The following is a 19,779-nucleotide window of genomic DNA, read 5'->3' on the forward strand; positions in this document are numbered from 1 at the left end:
CACTGCAGCCTCTACCTCCCGGGTTCAAGCGGTTTTCCTGCCTCAGCCTGCTGAGTAGTTGGGATTATACACACCTGCCACCATGCCTGACTAATTTTTTGTATTTTTAGTAGAGACAGGGTTTTGCCATGTTGGCCAAGCTGGTTTCAAACTCCTGGTCTCAGGTGATCCACCTGCCTCGGCCTCCCAAAGTGCTGGGATTACAGACGTGAGCCCCCGCACCCAGCCAACTTTATTTTTTGAGACAGGGTCTGCCCTGTCACCCAAGCTGGAGTGCAGTGGTGTTGTGATCACGGCTCACTGCAACCTCGACCTCCTGGGCTCAAGTGATCCTCCCACCTCGGTTTTCCAAGTATCTAGGACTACAGGTGCATGCCAACACACCTGGCTAATTTTTAAATTTTTTGTAGAGACGGGGTCTCACTATGGCCTTACTATGTTGTTCTAGGCTGGCCCCGAACTCCTAGGCTCAAGCAGTTCTCCAGCCTCAGCTTCCCCAAGCGCTGGGATTACAGGCATGAACCACCGCACCAGGCCTTAAAAAATATTTTTCATCCACAGTTGGTTGAATGTGCAGATGCAGAGCCCACAGATATAGAAGGCCAACTGTATTTTGTTGATGCTGTTAATAGTGTTGTATGTTTCTCTGAGTGTTGTATGTGTCTCTGCTTCTCCCTGTAGGCAAAATCTCTGAGCCAAAACTTTGAAGCTGCAGTGAGGATAAAAGTATACCTCTCTTACTTTAGAAGCTGAGCTAACTGGATGTTGGGGACCGTAGCCTTAGTTCTTTCCTTTTCAGGCTTGGGACTTCCACCTTATGAATAAGCTGGGGCAGGGATGATCTGGGCCCCAGTATTCTCATGCTGCATCCAAGTAGAGCCTCTATTCCACAAGTGGGTCTCAGCAGAAGGGAGTCTCCACCTCTTGGCGATGTGTGCCTGTACTATAGCATCAGCAATAGGTAGCTGGGGGCAGAATGAGAAATGGAGATATCTTGCCACTCCTAGGAATATAGCCCTCCTCTTGGAAGCTTGGGAAGTGGGAGGCCTATGTTCTTCACTGCACCAATCTGGGGTGGAATTTCTGTAACGCCAAGTTAGGAAGCGGAGTGGTCTTGGTTCAAATCCTGCGGATACCCACTTGTCTTACCCAGGTTTTATAGATTTTTTTGAGTAGATGTTTCTTCATTTACTGTATACCCTTGGGACCATTTCCAGAGTCGTTAAGTGGTTGTTTTTAAAATAATTGTCACCAGTTTGACTAATGAGCAGATCTACAGAGCTCCTTACATTGTCAAGCTGGATGCTTATCTTGAGATTTCCCTAAATATCCAAGACTACCATTGATTGGTACTGTTTCAAATAGTACTTTGTTGTTTAAAATAAAGTAATAGTGAGTGTTTTTTAATATGAGAGACTTTGTATGGCCTAGTCAGTACCCTCTTTTCTGAAATTTTATTTTTGGAAAAATAGTATTTAGTCATAAACAGTAATTTGGGCCTTTTTTTTTTGGATGTTAAATTGTAATATTTTAAGCCTAATTTATTACCATTAAGCTACCAGTTCTCAGAAGCTGTAATTTCTTCTAACAGTGGTTCTTAGATTTATTAGTGTTTCATTTATTTCTTTTTTTTTTTTTGCCTGACACAGTTCTTTTTTTTTAATCTTCTTTTCCTTTCCTGTCCTGTCCTGTCCTTCTTGAGACAGAGTCTCGCTCTGTTGCCCAGGCTGGAGTGCAGTAGTGCAATCTTGGCTCACTGCAACCTCCACCTCCCAGGTTCAACCGATTCTCCTGCCTCAGCCTCCTGGGAGCTGGGATTACAGGCACCCACCACAACATCCAGCTAATTTTTGTATTTTTAGGAGAGACAGGGTTTTGCCATGTTGGCCAGGCTGGTCTCGAAATCCTGACCTCAGGTGATCCGCCCACCTTAGCCTCCCAAAGTGCTGGGATTTCAGGTGTGAGCCAGCACACCTGGCCTTGATATATGTATTTTTTAATTCCTTTTTTTTCTTGGCTTTGTAAGAAGAACTGGCTGGTTTTTTTTTTTCTTTTTTTTTTTGAGATGGAGTCTCGCTCTGTCACCCAGGCTGGAGTACAGTGGCGCAATCTTGGCTCACTGCAAGCTCCGCCTCCTGGGTTCATGCCATTCTCCTGATTCAGCCTCCTGAGTAGCTGGGACTACAGGTGTCCGCCACCAAGCCCAGCTAATTTTTAGTATTTTTAGCAGAGGCGGGAATTTCACTGTGTTAGCCAGGATGGTCTCAATCTCCTGACCTTGTGATCCGCCCGCCTCAGCCTCCCAAAGTGCTGGGATTATAGGCGTGAGCCACCGCGCCTGGCCGATATTTTTTGAAGGTTGTTTAAACAATAACATTACCACTACTTAAATTTGGATAGTGACAAAAAATCTTTCTCCTTTTTGTATTTAGAAATATCTTATTTCACAGAAAAATCTGCATATCATAAAATTTGTTGAGGTGTGAAAAACATTTATTTTATCGCTCTATATGAATGATGGATTTTGTATATTCTTAGGTCTGGAGAAAATGATGTGGAATATAACAACATGGAATTAGAAGAGGGAGAACTCATGGAAGATGCAGCTGCAGGACCTGCAGGTAATGAGGTCACCCACTGCCTCCAAGCCATTCTTATTTTCTCCCTGCTCTTCTCTGACCGTATTATATTTTAAATAGGTGGTAGCCACTGCTTGTACATGGTTCGTGGTGTTGGAAGTGCTACATCTTGTAATACGGATTTTTTAGAGTTCATTACTGAAGATACTTAATAATAATAGCTACCATTTACAAAATGTTCTTATGTACCAGGCACTGTGAGAAGCACTTTATATACCTTATATTAATAAAATTTCGGTGGTACATTCACCAATGGATAGAGAAATTACAGCAACTTGCCAACTTTTAGCAATTTAGTAAATGAGAGTAATTGAATCCCCAGTTTTGTCTGTATGCCATGCTTATATTTTATACTGTTTTCTGATATAAAGTCTTATTTGTGTATCTTGCTGGACTATAGAATGATCTCAATGGAATAATTGACTCTTAGACTTACAAAGGATCTTAAAGAGCTCATTTTATGGTTTTTAGTTGCCTGGTCATATAGCTGGTTGTTAGTACAACCAGACTAGAACTCCAGATTGTCCTGGGTTTGTGGACCCAGCATTTTTCTCCCAAACTACACTGCTTCTCCTGGGAAGAACTGACTTATATAATGAGTACTTTTTTTGTGTGTTCTCGGATCTATTTAATTAAGTAGTGAATCTTGGCTAGAGTAATTAAAAGTTAGCTTTCTACTGTTTCTGTTTTACCCATGTTCTCCTCAGTATGAACACTGGCATATTCTTTTTTTTTTTTTTTTGAGACGGAGTCTCGCTCTGTTGCCCAGGCTGGAGTACAGTGGTGCGATCTCGGCTCACTGCAAGCTCTGCCTCCCAGGCTCATGCCGTTCTCCTGCCTCAGCCTCCGGAGTAGCTAGGACTACAGGCACCCGCCACCACGCCCGGAGAACTTTTTGTATTTTTAGTGAAGACGGGGTTTCACTGTGTTAGCCAGGATGGTCTCGATCTCCTGACCTCATGATCCGCCCACCTCGGCCTCCCAAAGTGCTGGGATTACAGGCGTGAGCCAGTGCACCTGGCCAACACTGGCATACTCTTAATATGCTTGGATAACTAAAGACTTCTAAATACTAGTCCTCACCATTTCAACTCCAACCTAAGCCCTATATTCTTTCTACTCCTGACTTTAATCCTGGGTAATCGTATCCACACCTGTATTTCAGTTACTATCTGTATACTGATTACTCTTAAAGTTCTTTCTTTAGCCTTTGACTTTCCCGTAATTTCCAAACCCTTGTCTTGGTGTGACTCAGCACCTCCCAAACACAGATTACTGTCTTTTCATCTGCCAGCTTGCCTGTCAGCAGTAGCTACCCTGACTGATAGTGCTATACATTCTTTACTTCTTCCTCTCCCTAAAAGTTTACCTTTAGTGTATTACCAAGATCTGTTGGTTCTGTCTCCTAAATCGTGCGTAAATTCATTTGATACTCCCACTCCTTTGCCATTCCTAGTCTAGGCCTCTGTCTTTCACAACAGCCTTTCACCTGGGTTCTTTGTATTTATTATTGTTCGGCTCCATTTTTATAGCATGAATCCATTTTTACAGCATGGATTCAGAATGAGGGTGTTTTTTTCTTTCTGATTAATATCTAATCGTGTTACTTCTCTGCCAGGCTTGGTGACTCACACCTGTAATCTCAGCCCTTTGGGAGGCTGATGTGGGTGCATTGCTTGAGTCCAGGAGTTTGAGACCGGCCTGGGCAACGTGGTGAAACCCTGTCTCTACAAAAAAATTAGCCAGATGTGGTGGCAAAATTGCTACCTGTGGTCCCAGCTATTTGGGTGGCTGAGGTGGGAGGATCACCTGAGCCAGAAAGCGGAGCCTGCAGTAAGCTGAGATAGCACCACTGTACTCCAGCCTAGGCAACAAAGTGAGACCCTATCTCAAAAAAAGAAATAAAAATAATGAAAAATAATATCTAATCATGTTATTTCTCTACTTAAAAACTCTTTAAGGATTATATTTATTATAGGATAAAGTCCAAACTTGTTAACATGGCACATAAATTCCTTTATGTCTGGATTCCTGTTTGTTTCCTTAGTCTTACTTCTCTCATTCCTCTGTGTCATTCTTTAGTCAGGAGGAGCTTCAAAGAATCACAAGATCTACAAATTTAGAGAGAAAGCTTTAATTCTTATAAAGACTGGCCATCCTGACAAGCTGTGAAGTATAGCCTCTGGTAAACACTAAAAGCAGGCACTTTGCAGGAGGGAAGGGTAACATAGGAATTGATAATGAATTAAGTTGGCCAAGTACAACTAAATGGATTCAACAGGGTATAGGAGGAGCTATGAATATCATGAAGAGGGGAACACATGCATGCATAGTAGACAAACATGCATGTTACATGCATTTCATGTTTACTTTGGACTGGGGACTGAACATTTAAATGCATTACAATTAGGCCCTGTTGTCAAAAGGTAAAACCAACGACACAAAGGCACTCCATGCTCAACCTCTGTATACGGGCCAGAACCAGTCCATGGTTGGGGACTCTTAACAGGAGAAAGTTACTGAAATCAGTCTTTTGTCCAGTGAAAGCTCTGTAGTTATGGCTTGGAGAATGGGGAGTGAGTCAGTCAGCGTCTGGCAGTCAGTAAGCTGCAATTGTTTCAATATTGCTTATCTTGAGGCCAGTGCTTGCTTAGCTTCTAGAAAAAAGAAGAAACCCTGTTTGCAGTTAGAATGTAGTTTATTCTTTCAGTATAGGGAGCATGTGACTTAATCCTTGTCTGGCATAGCATTAAGTCTTACTGACTGACTTTTCAGCTTTGTGTGTTTTCTTTTAGTTAGGTCCATTCTTTCCTCTCTTAAACTGTGTGGTAGGGAAATTCTTGTATATAACATTTATATACACTTAGGGTAAAGAAGAGTTTACATTTTTGAATTATATATTCATCAAATATTTACTGAGCACTTGAACTGTGTACAGTTTTACTATCTAGAGATACAATATTGAATAACAAGATATTCTTGTTCTTATGGAACCTGTGTTATAATTCTGAATATTCTTTAATAATTCAGGCACTGAATTCTAGATGTTGAAGACATAATAATGAACCAGTTTATTTTTATTATATGCTTTGGGAAATTTATGTATTTGGCACAAATTTGTTAAATATCATGCCTACCTGGAAAATACAACACTAAGTAATTTATAACATAAAGGTGAGTGGATTTATGAACAATTAGCTAGAATATGACAGTATACATACAAAAGAATTCCAAATTATTTAAATACTCCCTCCTCAAGGAGATGAAATATAACTTCTACTCCTTAACTGTAGGCTATGCTTAGTTACTTACGTCTGAAGAGTACAGTTTCAAAAGGGGGAAACAACTTCAAAGTAGAGAAACTTGGCAAACATTACCTACCCAGGTGATTAAATTTAGTATTGTTAAGTGATAGGTCATGTTGATAGCATGTTGATAGTATTTTAAGTGATAATGTTGATATGTTGAGAATGGTACTTTATATCTGTAGTATCTTCCCTCTCTAAAAACCCACAATCTAATCATGAGGGAAAAAGTCATACCCTTAATTGAGGAACATTCTACAAAATATTTGACATACTTTTCAGAATAAAGAAAATCTGAGAGACTGTCATAGACCAGAAGAGTCTAAAAAGACAGGAGCAACTAAATATATTTCAATACTCTAGGTGAGACTCTGAACAGAAAAAGAACATTAGGGGAAACATTACTAAAATCTCAATAGGATTTAGTTAATAATATATCAGTATTGGTTCATTAGTTGTGACAAATATACCATAGTAATGAAAGGTATTAACATTGGGGAAATTGGGTCTGGGTTTTACAGGAACTGTCTGTATTTTTACCTTTCCTGTAAACCTAAAACTATACTAAAATAAAAGCTTTTTTTTTTTCTTTCGAGATGGCGTCTCGCTCCGTAGCCCAGGCTGGAGTGCAGTGGCATGATCTTGGCTCACTGCAAGCTCTGCCTCCTGGGTTCACACCATTCTGCTGCCTCAGCCTCCCGAGTAGCTGAGACTACAGGCGCATGCCACGACGCCTAGCTAATTTTTTGTATTTTTAGCGGAGACGGGGTTTCACTGTGTTAGCCAGGATAGTCTTGATCTCCTGACCTCGTGATCTGCCCTCCTTGACCTTCCAAAGTACTGGGATTACAGGCATGAGCCACCATGCCTGGCCAATAAAAAGCTTTTTAAACCAAGGCAATGAAAAAGCTAGATCGGGGTGACAGTGGGCAGAGTGTGGAAATGCTTTTTTGTTTTTTTGTTGTTTTTGGTTTTGGTTTTTTTTGAGACGGAGTCTCGCTCTGTCGCCCAGGCTGGAGTGCAGTGGCCGGATCTCAGCTCACTGCAAGCTCCGCCTCCCGGGTTTATGCCATTCTCCTGCCTCAGCCTCCCGAGTAGCTGGGACTACAGGCGCCCGCCACCTCGCCCGGCTAGTTTTTTATATTTTTTTAGTAGAGACGGGGTTTCACTGTGTTAGCCAGGATGGTCTCGATATCCTGACCTTGTGATCCGCCCATCTCGGCCTCCCAAAGTGCTGGGATTACAGGCTTGAGCCACCGCGCCCGGCCTGCTTTTTTGTTATATGCTTATTATGAAGGTCCATTTCAAGCCTCGAATGGTTTATGTGTTTTTTGTTTTTTGTTTTTTGAGACGGAGTCTTGCTCTGTTGCCCAGGGTGGAGTGCAATGGCACGATCTCAGCTCACTGCAACCTCTGCCTCCTGGGTTCAGGCCATTCTCCTACCTCAGCCTACCAGATAGCTGGCACTACAGGCATGCATCACCATTCCCTCCCGGCTTTTTTGTATTTTTAGTAGAGACGGGGTTTCACCATGCTGGCCAGCTGGTCTCAAACTCCTGACCTCAAGTGATCCACCCACCTCTGCCTCCCAAAGTGCTGGGATTATAGATGTGAGCCACTGTGCCAGGCCTGGTTAATGTTTTAGAACTATACAATTGTCTAAAAAGTTATGTCATCTAGAGAATTACGATGTTATGTTATGCGTTAAAAAGGAGATAGTTGGGCTTATATAAAAGGTAGGTATAAAGTTAAATGTTTACTTAATAATCTCATTTTATAGACTGTATTAAATAAGGAGATAGCTTGAAACAAGAAATATTTACTGACTCAGGTGGCTGTAGTCCTGGCTACTTGGGAGACTGGCAGGAGGATAGCTTGAGCCTAGGAGTTCGAGGGTACAGTGAGCCATGATTGTGCCACGGTACTCCAGCGTGGGTGACAGAGCAAGACCCTGTCTCTTAACACACACACACACACACACACACACACAACCAGCAAATACAAACTGGATTTTTCCTACTCACTGGATTCAGTGAGCCAATAATCTGGATTAGAATGATATTTACAACCTTTTCAGCACAAATGTTTTTTAACATAAATTATCTTTTTTTTTTTTTTTTTTTGAGACAGAGTCTCGCTCTGTTGCCCAGGCTGGAGTGCAGTGGCCTGATCTCAGCTCACTGCAAGCTCCGCCTCCCGGGTTTACGCCATTCTCCTGCCTCAGCCTCCGAGTAGCTGGGACTATAGGCGCCCGCCATCATGCCCGGCTAGTTTTATGTGTTTTTTTAGTAGAGACGGGGTTTCACCGTGTTAGCCAGGATGGTCTCAATCTCCTGACTTCGTGATCCGCCCGTCTTGGCCTCCCAAAGTGCTGGGATTACAGACTTGAGCCACCGCGCCTGGCCAACATAAATTATCTTTCACTTAAATTCAAATAACTGAATAAACTAAAAGCAGTTCTCATAAGAAGACGTCTGCAGATGCCACCACACCCAACTAATTATATTTTGTAGAGACGGAGTCTTTCTTTCTTGCCCTGGCTGGTCTCCAACTTCTGGCCTCAATCCTCCTGCCTCAGCCTCCCAAAGTGTTGGGATTATTGCACCTGGCCCACAGATGTTAGAAAAATGAATGAGCATAATTTTTAAATGAAAATCCAGCACTGATCATTACAAGATTTTGTGATTGTAAATATCAGTATGTAATTTATAACAAAATAAAGGATGTGAAAATGTAGAATATTCTGGAAAGGTAGTTGAGGACTAGACTGTAATAGGACCTTGAGTGTCATGATAATGCATACAGGCAGTATGCTGTAATGAACTCAAGTATATCCGTGTGACATTTTAGCAAGATTCGTATCGCTTGGCACAAATGGAGAAGAACCTGTCACTGATCCATTTGTCTTTTTATGAGGTTTTTTTTTTTTCTATGTGAACTTCAGAAGCATAGTTTTTTTTTTTTTTTTTTTTTTTTTTTGGAATCTCGCTCTGTCGCCCAACCTGGAATGCAGTGGCGTGATCTCAGCTCACTGCAATCTCTGCCTCCCGGGTTCAAGCAGTTCTACCTCAGCCTCCCAAGTAACTGGGATTACAGGCGCCCTCCACCACGGCTGGCTAATTTTTGTATTTTTAGTAGAGATGGGGTTTCACCATCGTGGCCAGGCTGGTCTTGAACTCCTGACCTCGTGATCCACCTGCCTCGGCCTCTGAAAGTGCTGGGATTACAGGCGTGAGCCACTGTGCCTGGTTGCATAGCTTTATTCTTAATAGGCAAAAGCTAGAAGCAACCCAAATTGTTTTCCAATAGAATAGAGAAATAAATTGGATATATTCATAAACTGATGCTGCACAGTAATAATGAAAATGAGGCAGTGGCTCATGCCTGTAATCCCAGCACTTTGGGAGGCTGAGTCATGTGGGTCACTTGAGGCCAGGAGTTCAAGACCAGCCTGGCCAATATGACAAAACCTGATTTCTCCTAAAAATAGAAATAATTAGCTGGGTGAAATGACGCATGCCTGTAATCCCAGCTACTCGGGAGGCTGAGGCATAAGAATCATTTGAACCTGGGAGGTGGAAGTTGTGGTGAGCAAAGATTGCACCACTGTATTCCAGCCTGGGTGACAAAGCAAGACTCTGTCTCCAAAAAAAAAAGAAAAGAAAAGAAAAGAAAAATATTTAAAAAGAATATTAAAAAAATTTTTTTTTAAAGAAAATGAATAAGCTACTCCTATATACAGCCATATAGATGAATCTCATGAATAATATTGACCAAAGAAGAAGAGCATAAGAGCATACTCTGTTACTTTTACATAAATACAAACAGGCAAAACCAATCTGTAATTTAAGTTAGAATGAAGATTACTTTTGTAGAGTAGGAGTAGTGAGCAATTTTAGGAGGCATAGGAGGGGGTTCTGGGGTACTGATGATCTATTTCTTCATCTGGGTGTGATCACTTTGTGAGTATTCATTGGGCTGTACATTTATATATGAGACACACAGAATAGCTTGGAAAGAGAGAAACTGAAATCGATGCCAACCCAGTCTTTGTTGCCTGTGGGGAAATTTGATAGTGGGTAGAAAGGTGGGAACATAGGCTGGGCACACTGGCTCCTGCCTGTAATCCCAGCACTTTAGGAGGCCAAGGCGGGCTGATCACCTGAGGTTGGGAGTTCTAAGACCAGCCTGACCAACACGGAGAAACCCCCGTCTCTACTAAAAATACAAAATTAGCCAGGCGTGGTGCCGCATGCCTGTAATCCCAGCTATGAGGGAGGCTGAGACAGGAGAATCACTTGAATCTGGGAGGCGAGACTCTATCTCAAAAAAAAAAAAAAAAAAAAAAAAAAAAAAAAAAAAAAGAAAGGTGGGAACATTTGAAAGGGGAGTAGCCAAAGGTCATACCCACAGGGGGGAAAAAAAAGTTACTGTTCAGTGGTGAGAATAATGGCCTGAAAAAGCAGTGAGAAACAGGAGACACTGCTTTCTCTACTGTAAGTGCATTTAACATGGAAGAATGAGCAACTTCCGTTTTTAAAGGAGAACCAGATATTAGGGCAGTAAACTCCATTCACTGGGCTACTGGGCTTACTATACGTAAGAATAGTCTGACCAGCTTTTTGGGAGTAAGTCCTGGATCTCACCCCCGTATCCCTTTTTTTTTTTTTTGAGATGGAGCCTCACTCTGTCACTCACGTTAGAGTGCAGTGGTGTGATCTTGGCTCACTGTAACCTCTGCCTCTCGGGTTCAAGCAATTCTCCTGCCTCAGCCTCCTGAGTAGCTGGGATTACAGGTGCCTGCCACCACACCTGGCTATTTTTTTGTACTTTTAGTGGAGATGGGGTTTCTCCATGTTGGCAAGGCTGGTCTCGAACTCCTGACCTCAGGTGATCCTCACACCTTGGCCTCCCAAAGTGCTGGGATAACAGGCGTGAGCCATTGCACCCAGCCTCTTACCCCCAGTATTCTTATTCAGTAGACCTAGGATGTAATTTTAAAAACTCCTTCAGCTGACTAACATACAACCCAATTTGGGAATTCCTTAGTAAAAGAAAAGAGGTAAAAACAGTTTTCAGCTGGGTGTGGTGACTCACGCCTGTAATCCCAGCACTTTGGGAGGCTGAGGTGGGTGGATCACTAGGTCAGGAGATCCAGACCATCCATGAAACCCCGTCTCTACTGAAAATACAAAAATTAGCCGGGTGTGGTGGCGCATGTCTGTAGTCTCTGCCACGGGAGTCTGAGGCAGGAGAATCGCTTGAACCCAGGAGGCGGAGGTTGCTGTGAGCGGAGATTGGGCCACTGCACTCCAACCTGGGCAACAGTGAGACTGTGTCTCAAAAAAAAAATGAAGTGTTTTGTTTTTGTTTTTGTTCAATGTGAAGGGGAAATAGTTTTCTGTTATTTAATAGGAATTGCAGTGTTTACGGAGGCTGGGAAGAAAAACTGTCAGTGAGATAATAATCCCTAGAAGAGGAGGTAGAAGTGGGAGACAGTGAGAACATGAGGATGTGAAAAGCATAAATTATTAATTGGCTTGAAGCTTCTGAATAATGGAGCTTTCCTCCTAAGTTATATCCTTCTGGATCTCTCTGAAATACTCATGGGTAGTCAGAACCTGACTTTTTAATATTTTATATTATCTACTTTCCTGCATGTAGCATTTTTAAAAAATGTTCTCTTTAGAATATATTTAAACAGCTTTATTGAAGAAGGTCAGTTTTAAGCAACATTTCCATACCTGGTATTTGCTATGCATTATAACTAGGTGCTAGAGAAAAGTCAGATGCTTTTCTTGGCTTAGAGAGCATAGTCCAGTATAGGGGTATAGGCATAATATCTGCTTACAGATTGTCGGTAATATGCATCAGTCATTAACATGACAGTCCGAAAACTTCAAATTGTACCCCATTATTTAATCAAAGTAGAAAAAGTCTACCAAACCGTCATGACCTGTAGATTTTGCTGTCCAGAGACTTGGAAGAGATTCCTATTTTGGTGTCTAATACTCTGTAATCTGTTATACTATGGGAATTTGTCGTCTTTCATCTAAAACCAGGTGGTCACGGGATATAATCTCCTCACCCTCACCCCTCATCCCTCCGATTGTGCACATTGTACACATTGTCGTCTGTTTTTTTCTAGGGCTCAGGATGGGGTTGATGCTTGCTTCTGAGTTCTAAGTACTAATGAGGCCACCACTCAATCACTGTGCTAGTGTACAACTCTGGCCATCTGGTTCCTTCTTTCTGCTTCTTATCATGAACCTGAACTCCTAAGAGATAGGTCCATAGACAAGTATTCATATAATGTTAACCAGTTCATTTTTTCATTTAAATATAGCTAAATTTGTGCAGATACGTATCTGCACATTTTCATACATTTTCTACACCTCTTTCATACATTTTCTACACCTCTTTTGCAGGTAGTAACCATGGCTATGTGGGTTCCAGTAGTAGAATATCAAGAAGAACACATTTATGCTCTGCTGCTACCAGTAGTTTACTAGACATTGATCCATTAATTTTAATACATTTGTTGGACCTTAAGGACCGGAGCAGTATAGAAAATTTGTGGGGCTTACAACCTCGCCCACCTGCTTCACTTCTGCAGCCCACAGGTAAAATAATACCAGTGATAATTTCCTTTTTTTCTGTGGCTGTCTAAAAGAACTCTTGGATTTTCATTTAAGTATTTCAACTATGTGTGGAACATGGTATATTTCTGTGTTGTTCATTGTATACCCTAAAAATGATATTTATATCAACTAAATTAATTTTTAAATTACTGTTCAAAGGTAATTTGTGCAAAAACAAAGTAAAAATGCCCACAAGAAGGTTTTTTATGATTTTGCTACTCAGGTTTTGCCTGATAGTTTGATCCATATGAAATACAGTTATCTTCTTTGTGAATGGACCTTTTTTGGTCAGGCTTCATGAATTCCCTTACTTCCAAGTGGAACTATATCTAAATTGAACATAGAAAAAGGTGACTTACTCATTCAATGTTCAATAGCCTAAAAATGTACACCAGTTGGCAGCAATGCTTTCTGTGCCTTAAAGGTTATTTGTTAAATGGAAATTATATTTGTGTTACTATAATAAAATGGAGATTTGTATAGTCAAACATGGGCTTTTTAAAACTCAGGGATAGAGTCATTTTAGACACCTAAGGATTTGCCTTTAAAAACTACATTTTAAAAACCATTTTTGTTGGAATGCTTTCTAAAGTATATTCAGTATATTCAAAATATATGACAAATATTTTTCTACCTTCTTAAACAATAGTATTATATACATCAAATCAATGATTTAGAACTCTGATTTTGATGCAGTTTTAAGGCAAGAGAACTCATTTTTCAATCAAAGTCCAAGACAGAACCTCTGTGTAAGTAACAGAGAAATAGAGCTCCTCTACTGGTGTAGGGACATGGAGTCCAGATTATTTAGACTTCTTCATTCCTAGGAGCCATATATACTTCCTGAAAGTCTGGATCCTCAGTTTAAAGACTGTCTTCAGGTTATGAAATAGTTGCCTTTATATATGCTTTATATAAAGTTTTACTTAAATGACAAGTGTTGTTTGCAAAGGCCCAGTGAAACAGACAGGTTCTGTTTCCATAGGTGGATATGTAAGTTGGTTTAACCTTTTTGAAGGACAATTTTGCAGTAGTTTTAAAATATCTATATCCTTTAAACCTGGAATTTAACTTTGAGGAGTATATTCCAAAGAGAAAACAATCAGATGTTTAAAAATATTCAACAATACAGTTATAGCTGAATAAATTACAGCATAACCATACAATGGTATATTTTATAGACAGGTAAAATCGTGTTTTTGAAAATATTCAGTCTCATTGGGAAAAATGCAAACTAAACAGTAAGATTTCTGTTTAAAACTAGTTTTTGGCCGGGCGCAGTGGCTCACACCTGTAATCCCAGCACTTTGGGAGGCCGAGGTGGGCGGATCACGAGATCAGGAGATCAAGACCATCCTGGCTAACCCGGTGAAACCCCATCTCTACCAAGGACACAGAAAATTAGCTGGGCGTTGTGGCAGGCGCCTGTAGTCCCAGCTACTCAGCCGGAGAATGGAGTGAACCCGGGAGGCGGAGGTTGCAGTGAGTCGAGATCGCACCACTGCACTCCAGCCTGGGCGGCAGATATAGGCTCCGTCTCCAAAAAAACAAAACAAAACAAAACAAAAAAACTAGTTTTCTGTGTAAAAATAATACAAATGAGATTATCTGCATTTCAAACATAGATAAAATGCTGATGATAATGAGGGTGGGGAAAATAGTAGAAAGAAAAAGCAAGTTTTGGATTTAAACATCTTGAGTTGGGCATAACAGTGTGACATCAAATTAGAGAGGACCAGTAGACAGCTAAAAATTAAGAACTGGGGCTGGGTGCAGTGGCTCACGCCTGTCGTCTCAGCACTTTGGGAGGCTGAGGCTGGTGGATCACCTGAGGTCAGGAGTTCGAGACCAGCCTGGCCAACATGGTGAAACCCTGTCTCTACTAAAAATAGAAAAAATTAGCCCACCATTGTGGCAGGTGCCTGTAATCCCAGCTACTTAGGAGGCTGAGGCAGGAAAATGGCTTGAACCTGGGAGTCGGAGGTTGCAGTAAGCCGAGATTGCACCATTGCACTCCAGCTTAGGCAACAAGAGTGAAACTCCATCTCAAAAAACAAACAAACAAAAAAAACTGGAATACAGACAGTTATTCTTCTGGAGGTGATACTGGATAATTAAAACCAAGGGTATGAGATTGCAAAATAATTTTGAGAATATTTTAAAAGAAGAGAGGCAGGAACATAATCCTGATGAACATCTGTTTTTAGTGAGTGTGAGGAAGATGAGCCAGATAAAGAGCTTTTAGAAAGGAGTAAAACCAAGAGAAACACTCATGGAAGCCAAATGAAAATACCTTTCAGTGAAGGGATGTTGGTAAGCTAGTGTGCAGAAAGATAATGACTTTCTTTTTATTGAAAAGGCTTGCTTGGGTCCTTTTTTGTTTGTTTGCTTGTTTTTTTTTTGTTGTTGTTGTTGTTTTTGAGACAGAGTCTCACTCTGTTGCCCAGGCTGGAGTGCAATGGCGGGATTTCAGCTCACTGCCACCTCCGTTTCATGGGTTCAGGTGATTCTCATACCTCAGTCACCTGAGTAGCTGGGATTATAGGCGTGAATCCCTGTAATCCCAGCTAATTTTTTGTAGAGACAGGTTTCACGATGTTGGCCAGGCTTGTCTCAAAACTCCTGAGCTCAAGTGATCCACCTGCCTTGGCCTCCCGGAGTGTGCTGGGATTACAGGTGTGAGCCACTGCACCTGGCCTGCTTAGGTTTTGATGTTTATTTTTTTCTGTGTATTTATTTCAACACATATTTAGTGAACATTTGTCAGATTAACTTCAAATTCATGTTCTTAACCATGTAAAGGAGTATTAAAAGGTATCAGGTAATCTAGCTGAACCAGATTTTAAGGTACATATAGTGGTAAGTAGAACTAGAAAGTCGTGTTGGGTCCATTCTATGAAAGGACTTGCATGCTAGCCAGAGGAATTTATTCATAGTAGGCATGGAGAGCCATTGTTTTATTTTAGAAGTGGTTAGATTCAGACTGTATTTCAGAAAACTGACAATTCTGAGAAAATTATCAGAAATGGAAGTTCAGTCAGGGTATTACCAAGCCTAGCTAACAAAAAAAATTTTTTTGTACAGATAGGGTGTCACTATGCTCCCCAGGCTGACGTTGAACTTCTGGCCTCAAGCAATTCTCTCACCTCAGCCTCCTGAAGTGCTGGGATTACAGGCGTAAGCCACTGTGCCTGGCCAGCAATACGTATTTTTAATATAATGTCATATATGGCAGATTTGACAAAGTATTTGGCTTCTAGATTTTCTTTGTCGTTTTTTTCAATTATAAACATAATAAAAGCTCTGCAGAAAGTTTTAGAAAACTGGAGAAGTTTAAAGAAGAAAGCACAAGGCAGTAGGGCAGCTTTTAAACTTTTAGAATTAAATGTGTAATTCAAATTTGAGTATGATGTGACTCAGATTCTAACTGAAGGTGTAAATAAGTTAGGATTCTTTATCTTTATTTTCATTAACGGAATTTAGTGCATGTTTTATTGTTGATATCAAGTAAAGCACCCTAGCTTATTTTACACATCAAATTTGCATATATTCGTATACAAATGATTTCATGAATATTAACGTTTGTTAACATGACTTGTCAATTTCTCCGAAGCATCATATTCTCGAAAAGATAAAGACCAAAGGAAGCAGCAGGCAATGTGGCGAGTGCCCTCTGATTTAAAGATGTTGAAAAGACTCAAAACTCAAATGGCCGAAGTTCGATGTATGAAAACTGATGTAAAGAATACGCTTTCAGAAATAAAAAGCAGCATTGCCGCTTCTGGAGACATGCAGACAAGCCTTTTTTCTGCTGACCAGGCAGCTCTGGCTGCATGTGGAACTGAAAACTCTGGCAGATTACAGGATTTGGGAATGGAACTCCTGGCAAAGTCATCAGTTGCCAATTGTTACATACGAAACTGTAAGTAGTATGTTCTTAGTGTCATTTCTCCACATGTTATTTGGGAAACTAGATGACTGTTTTTTTCAAAAGAATAATATTTAAATACCTCTATTCCAGTGAATTAAGACAAATACATGTGACTTTTTTCCTCATCCAGAATTGATTCCGTATATTTTTACTATATAGTAGAGCTAACATTTCTTGATTGCTTACTCTGTATTTGGCAATGAACACGACAAAATTCTTAACATCATAGATCTTGTATTCTAGTAATGGGAATCAGACATTAAAATGTGTAAACAAATCAAGATCATTTCAGTGGGTAAAAGGTGCTGTGAAGGAAACAACTGAGGAGTGGGATGGGAGGAGCATATGAGACATGTTCTATTGGGGTAGTCAGAGAAAGTCTCTGTGAGGAGGCAGCCCTTGACCTGAGACCTGAAGGTTAGGAAGGTGGCAGCTATTTAGAGATCTAAGGCAAGCAGTGTTCTGGGTAAACAGAACGGAAAATGCAGAGTCACTGACACAGTATTTATTTTGCGTATTTGAAGGATTGAAGGAAAACCAGTATAGCAACGAAAGCAGAGAGAGGAGACTAGCAGGAGATGAAGTCAGAGAGAGGTAGGCAGAATTTAGATCAGGCAGAGTCTTGTAAAACCTCAAAAAGGAGTTCAAGTTTTATGATGTAAGGAGGAAGCCTCTGGAGAATAAAAATAGGGGATGTTTATAATCTGATTTACACTTTATAAAATGACTTTGCTTGTTGTGTGGAGAAGGGTCTGAAAAGGGTTGAGGATAGGAGTTGTGAGACCAGGAACAGCCTATTACATTATCTTGTGTGAAATATGATGGCATTTTCTGGAGTTATAATAGTGGATAGAGGACTTACTCACAGGCCAGCAGCCTTTCTGACTGAGGTTTCCGTCTTTCTTAGTTCTCTTAAGGATGTGCTGTTCTCTTCTAGATGCATAAGAGGGGAGTTAATCCAGTCTTAGATCAGCAGAGCTGAGTTCTTTCTCAGAACAATAGTTGAAAAAGCCTAAATAGAGTTTTAGGAAAAGTAAGAAACTAAGAATCATGATTAAGTTTTGGCCTAAGCAACTTAGTAGCCAGTGGTATCATTTATTGAGAAGCAAATAAGATAAGAAGCAGGTTGTGGGGCTTGGGAGGAGGTAAGGGCAGAAAGTGGGTATTCTTTTTTAAACATGTTAAATTTGAGACACCTGCTAGATATCCTAGTAAAATGTCATAGACACACGAATGGTACACAAGTTTGAAACTCAGAGAGAGGTCAATGCTGGATATAAACAGTTGGGAGTCAGTAGTATTTTCTTTTATTTAAATCCAGAGGACTGAATAGGTCAAGTTTGGAGGGAGTTTCAATGGAGAAGCAAAATTTTGACTCTGTGGCACTTAAACATTTAAAGGGCTGATAAATAGGAGAGGCCAGCAAGGGAAGTTGAAAGAGCAATCATTAGGGTAGGAGAAAAACTGGAAGGGATAATATGTCAAAAATCAAAAATAATGCGTCTTAAGAAGTAGAGTGGTTACCCCTGTGTTAAATATCATTGAGAAGTGTCAAGGCAAGAGGCCAAGTGGCCCTTTTAAGAACCATTCCCATGGAGTAGTGTAGCAGAAGAGTGAATGAGGTCAGGGACCAGAGCGCAAATGTACAACTTCTTTAAAAGAAGTTTCACAATGAAGTAGGTAGAAGCTGGAGGAGGTGTGGGGTCAATAGTTTCTTATTGGCAGGGGTGTCCTTTTTTGTGTCCTCTTCAATTTTTTTCATCTATGAATTAAACCCATTTTAAAATTGGGTTGGGTTGTTTACTTGTAGTTGACTTTTAGGAGTTCTGTATATATTTTAAATATTAATCTTTTATCAATTATATGATTTGCAAATGTTTTCTCCCAGTGTGGGGGTTGCCTTTTCCCTCTGTGGATTGTGTCATTTGACATTTAAAGTTTTTAATTTGAAGAAGCACATTTTATGTGTTTTTCCTTTTGTTCCCTGTGCTTTTGGTGTCATAACCAAGAAAACATTGCCGAATCCATTGTCATGAAGCTTTCTCCTGTTTTCTTCCAAAAGTTTTAGTTCTTGCTTTTAGTCTTACTTTTAGTCTTTCATCCATTAGGAATTAAGTTTTGTTTATGGTGTCAGGGAAGGGTCTGACTTGCCCATGGATATCGAGTTTTCCCAGCGCTATTTGTTGAAAAGACTTTTCTTTCCTCATTGAATGGTTTCAGCACCATTGTCTGAATCATTTGACCATATAGATGAGGAGGGTCTGTTTCTAGGTTCTCTTTGTGTGTGTTGTTTATTAAAATTGGCTGTATTAGGCCGGGCGCGGTGGCTCAAGCCTGTAATCCCAGCACTTTGGGAGGCCGAGACGGGCGGATCACAAGGTCAGGAGATCAAGACCATCCTGGCTAACACGGTGAAACCCTGTCTCTACTAAAAAAATACAAAAAACTAGCCAGGCGAGGTGGCAGGCGCCTATAGTCCCAGCTACTCGGAAGGCTGAGGCAGGAGAATGGTGTAAACCCGGGAGGCGGAGCTTGCAGTGAGCTGAGATCCGGCCACTGCACTCCACTCTGGGCGACAAAGCGAGACTCTGTCTCAAAAAAAAAAAAAAAAAAAAAAAAAAAAAAAAAAATTGGCTGTATTAATGTTTGATACTGATGTGAATAATCCAGTAAAGATGGGTTGGCGAGGAGATAATTGCAAAATTTATAGAATTCTCTTAATATAAGGAAGACAATTTAGTAGAATGAATCAAGGTTATGAATAGGCCATTAACATAAAAAATACAAATGTACAATAAAAATATGAAAAGATATTTGGCCTCACCTGCTATTCAAGGAAATGGTATATTAAACCAAATGGTATATTAAAACCAAAAGTACAGCTTTTTGAGTGAACTTTCTCAAAAAGCCTTTGTTACATATTTTGCAGATACAGTCGACCCTTGAACAGCACAGGCTTGTTGTACTGTACAGGTCCACTTAATATTCGAATTTTTTTCAACCAGAGGAAGATTGAAAATACAATATTCGGGTGATGCCAAACTTGCATATAGGAAGGCCAACTTTCATATAGGCAGATTCTGCAGATCTTACGGTGGGACTTCAGTTGAGGATTTTGGTGCAGGGGTCCTGGAACCAACCCCCACGTATTCCAAGGGAAAGCTGTCTCTTCCCCATTGCCACCTTTTTTTCCTGCTAATCACAGAGTTTTAAAATTTTATCTTAGACATCTGTATTAATAATATTCATGGGCCGGGCGCGGT

The 19,779-nt window shown here is 40.6% G+C and overlaps 1 protein-coding gene across 18 annotated transcripts in view; it reads left to right on the forward strand.

Annotated features, from left to right (window-relative positions):
* TRIM37 (tripartite motif containing 37) overlaps positions 1 to 19,779 on the forward strand; it is a 141,301-nt gene that overhangs the window by 61,039 nt on the left and 60,483 nt on the right. For all 18 annotated transcript variants that reach the window (XM_037993013.2, XM_008011266.3, XM_037993021.2 and 15 more), the window contains 3 exons: positions 2,539 to 2,621; positions 12,373 to 12,567; positions 16,199 to 16,507. In XM_037993013.2, coding sequence (XP_037848941.1) covers positions 2,539 to 2,621; positions 12,373 to 12,567; positions 16,199 to 16,507 — 587 coding nt within the window. The remainder of the gene's footprint in view (positions 1 to 2,538; positions 2,622 to 12,372; positions 12,568 to 16,198; positions 16,508 to 19,779) is intronic.

The sequence above is a fragment of the Chlorocebus sabaeus genome, chromosome 16 (assembly GCF_047675955.1).
Source record: "Chlorocebus sabaeus isolate Y175 chromosome 16, mChlSab1.0.hap1, whole genome shotgun sequence".
NCBI classification, from domain to species: Eukaryota; Metazoa; Chordata; class Mammalia; order Primates; family Cercopithecidae; genus Chlorocebus; species Chlorocebus sabaeus.